The sequence below is a fragment of the Mugil cephalus genome, chromosome 18, assembly GCF_022458985.1.
Source record: "Mugil cephalus isolate CIBA_MC_2020 chromosome 18, CIBA_Mcephalus_1.1, whole genome shotgun sequence".
Lineage (NCBI taxonomy): Eukaryota > Metazoa > Chordata > Actinopteri > Mugiliformes > Mugilidae > Mugil > Mugil cephalus.
In genome coordinates, this window is record NC_061787.1 from 12053241 (window position 1) to 12064181 (window position 10941).

Here is a 10941-nt window from a genome sequence, read left to right on the forward strand (position 1 = left end):
GCCTTGCCCAGCTATCATGGCAACATTGATTTAGTGGTCATATTTCAACAACCAGGCTTCACTGAGTCCATCTCAACCATGTCATCACTCCACCCTCACGTTTATATTTGGATTATTAGCACAGCCAAGATGGCGGCCGGCGTGGCTGCCCTCTTTGAGCTTCAAAACTGTTCTTAATGTGCTTAACCACTTCAATGGTTGTTTCTTAGCTTATTATAATGAAATGTGATTTATTCTCATAATTTGGACCTCATTAAAAATAAATGGGAGAGGGATTTAAATGAACTAATCACTGATAAATAATTCAGGGAATCTTCTCCTCTTCAGTCTGTCTTAGATATAATGTTATCTCATTCAAAATTGCACATCGTCTAAAGTAAGACTTTCTAAGATCAATGCTGACAAAGACTCCAATTGTGATCGATACGTACGGGATCCAGCCACTATTGTACAAGTGTTCTAGACATGTCCAAAGCTTTGCACTTTCTGGCAGTCTGCTAAAAGCCAATGGGACTTTTAGCAAACTAACACTATTGAAATGAAAAGCCCACCACCTCCAACATACAGTCATTGGGTTGGGGGAGTCATGTACCATATCAAGTTGGGGGATCTACTAGAATTTTTTTATATAATATTATAATATATCATTTTATAATGTTTGACAGACTTTCTTAATATTAATGTTCTCCACTGTCATTTCCCCCCTTTATGTCTGGCTACGTGAATTTCATACTTTGAACTTTGTATCTTATGCTGTCACAACCTTTAGTCGGGTAAGAAGCAGAAAATAACAGTCAGATGCCAAAACAAACCGCTCACAAATGTTGATATCTGCTGTGAGAGTGCTTGATATGTCAAACTAAAGTATTTTTGTCGCCTCTCTGTCACTCAGGTTAACGAGGTGAAAGCGGCGAGCGCTGCAGCTGAAACCATGAAGACTGAACCCGACGGCAAAACCAAAGGTGAGAAGATGCTCCTCTGCTCTCATGTAGAGGTGAACAAACATATGGGTTAATAACAGGTTTCAAACTGTGAAACGGTAAATGTGCATGTACTAATTGCATATAAATAATCACTTCCTTCCTTCCATGCAGGTTTTCAGACCAATATGGTATTTTTTCTTATTATCACTGTATCATAAAGTTGCTGCACTGGTGCGTTCAGGCGCTTGTGAAAAGCTATATTTGTTTTCCACTTTTTCATATATTTTATGAGCTGTCCTTAGTTCTAAGTGGGTGTTGTTTAATGCAAACTTTTTTGGTGCATTACCACATTGTCTTAATCTGTTTCTCACCTTCATGCTGCATTTTTGCTCTGCTGGGTTTGTCTGACGCTGTCTCTGCTCTGATTGGCTGTCAGGGCGCGAGCAGTGTAAAGTCCTCTTTCCATATGAAGCACAAAATGAAGATGAGCTGACGATCAAAGAGGGGGATATCATCAACATCATCACCAGGGTGAGTGTGGCCTATGTGTGGGCGCCGCATTTTTGCAGCATTTGCAGGCGTCTCAGCAAAACAACTAACTTTCTGTTTTTGTTCAGGAATGTGCTGATGCAGGCTGGTGGATGGGGGAAATCGGGGGAAGGCAAGGTGTCTTCCCAGATAACTTTGTGAAGCTGCTCGAAGTTGAGAAAGAGGTGATTTTGACCAAAAAAAAAAAAAAAAAGCTGTTTCTATAATTTAATGTTTTCGAAACCTTCTCAGAAGGATTTTGTGACACTTCTTTGTGTGTTTGCAGAGACCAAAGAAACCGCCTCCTCCGAGTGCACCGTCGGCTAAACACACCTCAGGTAACTCAAGCTCACTTCTCCTTTTTATTCTTGTGGTCTGAGAGAGAAATAAAAGGACTAGTCGAAATCAAAAATCAGAAACCTGTGAACTCTGACCTATAGAGAAAAAGTCTGAGGTCAAGAAGGTTCCTCCTGAGCGTCCTGAACATCTTCCACAGAGAGACCAGGATCGAGGTAATCTCCTCCATGGGCCGGCTTTGATTGTCCAGCAGCTCTGACTAACATGCTTAATAATTTCTTAATCTTTTAAAGAAAGCTTCAAATCTGTTGCTTCCCAACTGAAAGGCTGGTTTCTGTCAAGGCCAGGTGTTGAAACAGTCCTTTGTTGTGCAAATAAAAGAGCTTTGATTGAAGAAGTGAATCGACGTGAGTCTGCCTTCAACAGGAAGCGACGGGACTGTGGTTCATGTGGCACCAACGTAACTGCTGTTCAGAGACAGACGTCCCTATCTGTCTCCACAATAGTCTTATTATTTCAGTGACACAAAGCAATCGCTCTTTTTCTATATATAGATTTTCATCAAAAAAAAAAAAAAAAAAATGGGAAAACAAAATGCACATACACATACAGCAATATAACCTATATAAAGAGGAACAAGCTTTTCATGTGAGACTGAAACTTAAGAGATTTATAAATTTAAAGCAGAAAAACCACATCCTCTCTAACCAGACAATATTGGTTTACTGTCTACAGCTGTTTAATCTACAGATGCTCCGGAGCTCAGAAAAAGCAACTGAACAGGGTTTATTCATATTTTTTTGTTTTCTATGTATCTGTAAGTTAAAAAATGGGATATAAAATTTGCCATTAAAAGTCACCAGACTTGTCAGGGAAGGATTAGCGTGAGGCTTCCCCTCCGCAGTCAGAGTTTGAACTGCATTTAGTTAAAATTATTTTATAGGTTGTAACAAAACCTTTTAGTTTTTCTTACCAGGCTGCAAACACGCTTATTTCTTCTGTAAAGTTAGACATTTTAACGTGGAGCTATATGGGGATTGACTCACTATGTGAGCCAGACTCAAGTGGACATTTGGGGAACTGCAGTTTTTGGCACTGACTTGTTACAGTCTCCAGATTTAGCCATGAAACATAGAAAAGATTTAACAATTGTACATTTAGATTGCTCATTATGTAATATTCTGATTGGCCTGAGTATTTAGGTTTGGTTGGTGATGAAAAAGACATTTAGTGCTATATAATGATCAGAAACAGGGGTTATTCTGTGCTCTAAGGGAAATATTAATTTAAAGAAACTGATAGTCAACAAAAGGTCGCAATAATTTTGGGACATTTAAAATTTGATGAAAACGTAGATTTTACTTTTCAAGACATTTTAATAATAACTTTTTTTCTGTGAGGCAGAAATTAATATTGTATGTCTAAATACAGAGTGGAAGGTTGGGCCTTTAAACTTTTAGAATAGGTGTAAGTTCATCACTGGGATGAGATGACTCTCCTCATTTTATGGACCATGAAGCAGCATCAGGACTGAAATGAAATGTTCAAAAGCAGATTTTACTGCTTGGCTCGTGTTTCAGTGGACGGTGAAATCTCTCATAAATACTGCGCCAGCACCTTGATGCCTGATCCTTTTAATCCTCTTTGTGCTCTGTGTCCCACATTTGTCGCTTTTCCTTTTTTCACCCCGAGGCCTTTGTGCATCTTTAAACCTCACCTCTTTGCTCTGCTGCCACTTTTCTTCCTCTTTAAAGGTCACATTGGGTCCATTTCTGCAGCTGCAGCTCAGTGATTTACGCTACCTTCCCCTCGCCTAATGAGTCACGCATGTCTGAGTCACACTTGTGTGTTCAAGTCTGTAAGTTTCTGTTTGTTTGTGTGATTTTGTGTGTGTGTGTATATTTGTGTGTAGGTGAAGAGGTGAAGGTCGGAGACATCCCCAAGCCCTCCCTCCCAACTCTCCTTCCCAAGAAACCCCTCCCCCCAAAGTCAAGCTCCTCCTCTTCCTCCCACCCCCCGCGGCGTCCTGAGAGACCACCCACACTAGCGTCAGTACACACACACACACACACACAAACACACACTCTTAGAAAACGTCGACACACCCCTGAGCGTACCGGGCCTAACGTTGTTGTATGGTTTACCTGCTCAGGTGTGAAAGCCCCAAGTCAGAGGGCGGGGCTTCGACACCAGATTCTGCCCCTGACAGGTCACATGACACCGGTGAGTTTGACTGACGGGAGCATCCACCAATGAGATCGGGCTACGGTGTCAGGCCTCTTTTTCTTTGTCTGTGTATGTGTGTGAACTAAATTTGCGTGTTTCCGGTGTGTGTCTGCGCAGATCTCGACTTGGACGTGGTCATCTCATCAACGGAGAAGCTGAATCATCCAACAGCGTCGCGGCCGAGAGTCACAGACCGACGGCCTCGTTCACAGATCCTCACACCGGTGAGTAGTGTGTCTTTATTTAGTCTTTAAATCCCCCCAGAGCTGAAGCTAAAATAACTCCGTCGCCCCCTGGTGGCAGGTGCAATATATGTTGTAAACCCAACCCCACCCTCTGCTATATACGGGGTTTAGTTCCCATTTATGTACAACTGGGTACAGGAGTTTTGAAATCAGGTTGCACCACTCACCAAAGGAGAAGACATTCTTCCCTCTGATCTTTAAACTTGCACACACAAGATTTGAAAATCACAGCACAACACACCAATAAGCACTGAATGCAACATCTTGTGATCTAACAGGGAAACAGATGTAAACAAAAGCAAAACTGTGGGGCAACAAATTTCTGTACATTTGCACAGAGGGAAAAAAATAAAGCAGAAGAGTAGATGAGAAAATATTTGGGGAGACTATGGATAAGATAATCTGAGCCCAGTGTTGTCTGGTTGATTGGGAACTTTAGTGATGCTGGTAGGAAGATTTCCTACCTTTTGACAGAGCTAGGTTAAATGATTACACTGGCTTTAACCAAGTAATATATAAAAGTCCAATCAGTCTTGTCATGTTTTTCTCTCTGCATAAAAGTATGATGAGTGTCTGAGAGCAATAGAGAGTGGAAGGGAGTTAAATACAAAATAATTTCATTTTATCAATATATTGCTCTGTTTCCATTTCCTACATTTCCTTCTTATGTGTTTACTAGAATAATTAGTCCTTTAATTATTGTCTTGTTCTTTGTTGGCCATCAGTTTCAAGTCTTAAATCTGGACGACTGACACATTTCTCCCTCTCTTTCAGTCTTCTCTGTCCATCATAGACCTGGGCCCCCCCGCGGTAGAGGAGAGGAAGGACAAGGAGAGACGGAAGGAGGAGCACGAGCCCATCTCCACCAGATCTGCAGACATTTCCCTGAGGAAAGGAGCTCCCCCCGTTTCTGTACGATCACAGCAAATTCACACTTTTTACACCATCCAACAGATGGCGCCAAAGTTCACATGTTCATATTCGGGAGCCAGGTTGTGACTATATTTGTGTCTGATGTGCTGACAGATGACAGATTCATAGTCATGTCTAAAGCCCTATTCGCAACGGATTAGTTTGACCTGTGATTTAGAAATTCCATTGTCATGATGTCTCTGTTACTTTCTGCTTTACTACACTATTTACACATATTATATTATATACCATAATGATCATATTAATGCATTAATCCATTTATCTGAGAGTTTTGTTTATTTGGTCGTTTGTTTTATCTACCCCCACACAGCAAAGGTGCTGATTCATATTATAATAGGACAATTGGCAATGAAATTTTTAATTTACTAATTACGGACATGAACAATTCACGCAGGATTAAGATCACAGGATGTCTGTGAATGTCCCCAGGTAAAACGAGTTCCGTGCATGATATTATATTTCTGTCTAAATGAAATTAATATTTTACAGTTGGAAAATTAACGTCACCATTAAGGTCCAGATCCATCCTGTTGATGTAGTGATCATATCCCAAAGTCGTCCTCAGCACTAATCTGGTCTGCGCATGTGCTAACCAATTAGACAAAAACTTCATTCTGTACCTCAAAACAACATCACTACATTGTCCTATTATTCAGATTCACAAAACACAATCATAACATCAGGTTGAATGTACTGTGAAAATGTAAAAATAGATGAATATTCAAATTTTTGGATCTGTGTTAGGTACCTGACGTTAAAGTGCCGCTGCCTGCCAAGCCCTCAGTCCTGACCCCACCGAACTCTGTCCATCGTCCCGTCTCCCCGTCTTCCGCCTCGGGTCTGAGCCCGTCCCCCGAGCTCCGGCACTTGCCGCTGGCCGCCCCAACGCTGGAGGAACTCAGGAACCAGCTCAGAGACCTGAGGGCCTCCATAGATCTGCTGAAGAACCAGCACAGGTGAGTGTGAGCTTCGTGACACCTGTGGGACTTTACAGTTTGCGTGGAAGCATTTAAACCTGATCTGGTTGTGTTGATCCACTTCAGGCAGGAGATGAAGCAGCTGTCCCACGCGCTGGATGAGGAGAAGAAGATTCGTCTTAGTTTACAGGTGAGATCCTGAATGAGTGAAAGGTGGCGGCAGGTGGAAGAATCATAATTGTATGGACAATGCATAGTATGCATGTATAGAGTAAACGTTCATGTCAATGTACATTTTCATATTTTTATTTCAATACTGTATCATTAGTGCAAATAATAATACATAGACGTTCCATTTTAAGAAATCTCTAAATGTATCAGTGAGACATGGAACTGAGTTAAACATGAAAACTCACTTGATCAATACAGCGTGACAACAGATTGATCAGGAACTGCTTCTTGATTTGTATAATGGTACTGGTAATCCAGCTAACCGTATTGTATGTGTGGATTTGCCTCACAGGTGGAAGTAGAGCACATAAAGAAGAGCCTCTCGAAATGAAGCATCCTCATCATCGCGCTCTGATCACCACATCGAAGGCCATCATCTGAAAAACGTTCTCACTGTTGGCCCAGACACTTGACCCAAAACAATTTTTGTGCCAAATGATCATCGCGATCAGCAACAGTTCAGCACCATGGAATCAGCCACCTTCACCCCCAACTTCGACGCCGCCTTATCCTGTGTTTACTTCTTTACGTTTCTTCTAAAAGAGGCTTTTCTGTTCAGTTTACTGCTATCTTTTCGAAGCTTGCTGTGCCACTGGTACTGACTGACCACGGCCTGTCGCAGAACGATGAGGCAGAGCCATGGCTGCCGCGGCAACCTCACTGGTACTTTATGTTTGAAGGAAACTTTGACCTCCGTAGCCCGGTCAGTTCAGACGACCTCCGTGCTGTTCTGCGTCCACTCTGCGGCCTTCGCCTCTTATCTGTGTGTGTGTGTGCGTTTGTTTTCCACCCACGCGAGGACTATAGATAAACATTTTCATATTAGAGACACTTAGGGGAAAACACAAATTTCCACAGCAGGAAAGTTCCCACCATTAAGAAACCACTTTCTTACAGAGAATCGTGCAACTTAAAAATGGCTTATTTAATTTTTGTTTGTTTGTGTATTTAACACAACACAAAGCTACAGAACAAATCATCAGACAGTGGGTCCAACAACTAAGTCCAGGTCTTGCGTAGCGTTTACGCAACTAACGACATCTGGGATCATAAATTTGCTCAAGGGTATTGACGTCGTAGTGACTAATGTGTCCACTCACCACAGGGCTTTAGGCCACAGCGGAAACAGAAGAAGGAACATTTAGTTTCTTGGAAAGTTTCTAGACGTTTTGTTTGAAATGTGTTGTCATATGTTTTGGATCTTGACTTCTTCAAAAGCATCGTAGGTGGAACAACCATGCACAGTCACAAGTATTTTAGTATTTCTCTGAGATTACACTTATCTTTACATAATTTACAGTTCAATTTTTTTTATCTTATACCATTACTGAATTCAGCCATTCAGCAAATTCTGTGAATTGGACCTCTGTGTGAATCCTAGTGTAGATGACAGGTGCGTCATTTCCACTTTCCAAGGTTTAAATTTGGCTTTAGATTAGAAACACAGCTCTAGCTGTGCTCGATATTTCTAAAATACACAGGCAGGTGATCCTGTTCCATTAACCCTTTTCAGTAGCATTAGCATTGGGGTATACTGGTATACCCCAATGCAATTTGTTTTAAACTGCAGTCATATATTACACATCTGAGAGCGTTAAACATGCAAGCACATGACAGCTCACCTCACCAGCTCAATTGTAAGGTCGGATATCAGGGAAAAGCTATATCAACAATCAATTAGCTTGACTGAAATGAAGGGAATCGGCTAGCTTGACTCTGTACCATGGTAACAAATAAACACACAATACCTTATTTAAATTGTAAAGACAGAATGTGTAAACTTGGCATTTCAACACTGTTTTTCATAAAAAAACATAAAAGTTTTAGAGGTTATAGAAGCACAGAAAAAGCTACTGACAATTTACTTTTCCTTCCATGTCCCATTGTTGTAAGAACTGAAATTATAAGTGAAATACTTTGATACAGAAGAAAAAACATCACAATTCTCAGGCAGTTCTGATGTCTTCCCGTGCATGACTCAGTAGTTGGTTTTGATGTCTTAATTACAAGGTCCTTTTTCTTAATTATTTGGGGAGTTTGTTACATTTTGACTGAGCAAGACAAGGTGTTTTCTGTTTGTAGTCTTCATGCTAAGCTATGCTAAGAATCTACTGCCCCCTGCTGTATTTTTTAATGTAGAGACATGAGAGTGGCATCAATCCAAATATCAAATTATTTCCTGAACAAAACTAAAGACAAATTAACACGTTATACACACATATATAAATGTATCGCCTTCTGCACAAAAACCTTATCTTTTTTTTCGTTTTTTGCACTTTTACTCCCTGACTTTATAAAGCTGATGAAACACCCCTGAATCTGGTGATGTTAAGGACAGGGTTTGAGGAATGTAGTCATTGAAAGGTCCTCACAAGTGAAAAAAGATTCAAATGTGTGCGAGCATGTGTGTGGATGTATGGTAGCATGTACGGCTGTTTGCCTCCCTTCCCCATATGTGCACAGAATCTATGGCAACCCGTCACTGTGGCCTTCCTGTTTTCAATTCCAAATCTTTTATTTCTTTTCTTTTCTGTCTTTCGTATGACAACAAGAAAACCGCTACGACTGAGGCTACAAGTTGTTTTCTTGACTTGGTCCTTTCTCTCCGGGATAGTGATAAATATATATACTTTTATATTTCAGTGTAATAAAAATGCTATTATGTACTGTATGTGTGAATATTTTGTGCTTGTATACAGAACACTGTGAATGATCATTGCCATTTGCTCTTGCATGAATAACGCTCTTGCTCTCAGGTCACTGAAGGTCAGTGTGCAAAAAGGGAAGTCTTAATGAAGTCTTAACGGAACTGAAACCATGGCAGGATTTCTGCAACAGCCGGATACATAATGTAACATAAAACCACAAACGTGGAATGATTTAGAGCATTAAAGTGTGGCAAAACAACAGTTTTACCTGCTGCTTACCTGAGCGAAAAACTGACCGTAACAATGAAATAGAAATAAAGATGTGAAAACTATTGAAACAAGCTTAAAGCGACACTCAGGTTTATATAACTTTTCTGTTCGTTTTTAGCTGTCTGGCCTTTGGGAGCGTTGGTTTTGGCTTCAGCAGATTTCTGTTAAAATGACAAACAGCAGGTAGCAACAGTTAGCAACTGTCCTTAACAACGATAGCTGACTCTAAACAGCTCACTTCTCAGACAGCGACCATTTTTTCTAATCAAATTCAGCTCCACGGCGCATAGATGACATGATTGAGTACGTCTCTGTTACTCGTCTGTCCATCACCACATGCCTGAACATCTCATCTCATCTTCCACACCACTTAATCCTCACTAGGGTCGCGAGGGCTGCTGGAGCCTATCCCAGCTGTCATCGAGCGAGACGCAGGCTACGCCCTGGACAGGTTGCCAGCCAACCCCGACCTTCTCGCTGGGAGGCATCAGCGCTAACCACAGAGCCAATGTGCCTAAACGTTTTATTTACTTAGCAAATGCGGAGTCCTTTAGCCAAGCTTTTGCCTCCTGCCCGGCTGAGTGGAGGGTGGCTAATCCTCCTCTCAGTCTTTGCAGAAGTTACGCTTCAACATGCTCCATTGTCTGGTCTGCTCTACAACTGATAGCGGGCTAGGGCTACTGCCCCATCCTTGAAGGCTGGCTAAGCACATACCATGTGCAGTCCTGAATCTATTTATAGTTGCCCACTCTCTCCTTGGAAGCTCGGTGCCACAGACCTGTTTAGTAGGGTCTGACACCAGGTGTTTATTGGCGACCTCCTCGGACGCCCATTCCTTCGCCCGGGCTGATTGGATGCTAAAGTCAGCTGATGTGGGGTTCTTCCAGATGGGGCGCCTGGAAGCAGTGGGTGGGTTAAAGATATCTTTATGGATTGGTAGACGGGGTGAGTCTTCAACCTTCTAGAGTATCGTCTGGGTACACAATTTCCCTGTGGGGATCAATAACGTCATCTTGAATCTGCACGGCAGATATTTGGAGGGGTAATGTTTGATAGTACAGGGTGCCAGGGGAATGGTGTTGAGCAAATTGTCCTGGTTATGATTCTCATGGCTGTATTGAACTAGGCGTCCATGTGTGTGCACAGGGGTACAGTATTCTGCTGCAGAGTATACAAAAGCCAATGCAATGTTTAAAATAAGATAAGATAAGATAAGATAAGATAAGATAAGATAAGATAAGATAAGATAAGATAGTACTTTAGTGATCCCCATTGGGGAAAAGTACCATAGAAAAGTACAGTACACAAAGTAGTAGTACACAGCCTTGGCCCTGGCCCCTTGGCCCTGCCCCACCAGCACACCACAGCAAAGAAGAGCCCTGGCACCCATAGACTGGTAGAAGGTCTTTAGGAGTCTACTACAGACGCCAAATGACCTTAGTCTCCTCAGGAAGAACATCCTGCTTTGTCCTTTACTGTAGAGGGCGTCCGTATTATGAGACTAGTCCAGTTTGCTGTTGATGTGGACCCCAAGGTACTTTTACGAGTTCATAATCTCCACCTCCTCACCCCTTTTAAGTCAGTCCCAAGTGGAGAGTTTCCACTTGGGACGAGCAAAAAGAGACTGAATATTGGACATAAAATTTCTTAAATGATACAAAAAGAAAACAGCATTCCTGTATGTGTTTGATAATATACTGATAACAATAAAATCACCCAGTGT

The 10941-nt window shown here is 41.7% G+C and overlaps 1 protein-coding gene across 2 annotated transcripts in view; it reads left to right on the top strand.

Annotated features, from left to right (window-relative positions):
* The window catches only part of sh3kbp1 (SH3-domain kinase binding protein 1), a 36942-nt gene extending 27971 nt beyond the window's left edge, over nt 1-8971 (top strand). The window contains exons 8-19 of one of the 2 annotated variants that reach the window (XM_047567922.1): nt 893-962; nt 1360-1454; nt 1541-1636; nt 1738-1789; nt 1892-1963; nt 3661-3796; nt 3901-3971; nt 4092-4198; nt 4994-5131; nt 5897-6108; nt 6196-6259; nt 6593-8971. In XM_047567922.1, the coding sequence (XP_047423878.1) occupies nt 893-962; nt 1360-1454; nt 1541-1636; nt 1738-1789; nt 1892-1963; nt 3661-3796; nt 3901-3971; nt 4092-4198; nt 4994-5131; nt 5897-6108; nt 6196-6259; nt 6593-6631 (1152 nt within the window). In that variant the 3' untranslated portion in view covers nt 6632-8971. The remainder of the gene's footprint in view (nt 1-892; nt 963-1359; nt 1455-1540; nt 1637-1737; nt 1790-1891; nt 1964-3660; nt 3797-3900; nt 3972-4091; nt 4199-4993; nt 5132-5896; nt 6109-6195; nt 6260-6592) is intronic. The other variant, XM_047567923.1, reaches the window with a different exon arrangement.
* Nucleotides 8972-10941: the final 1970 nt, after the last annotated feature.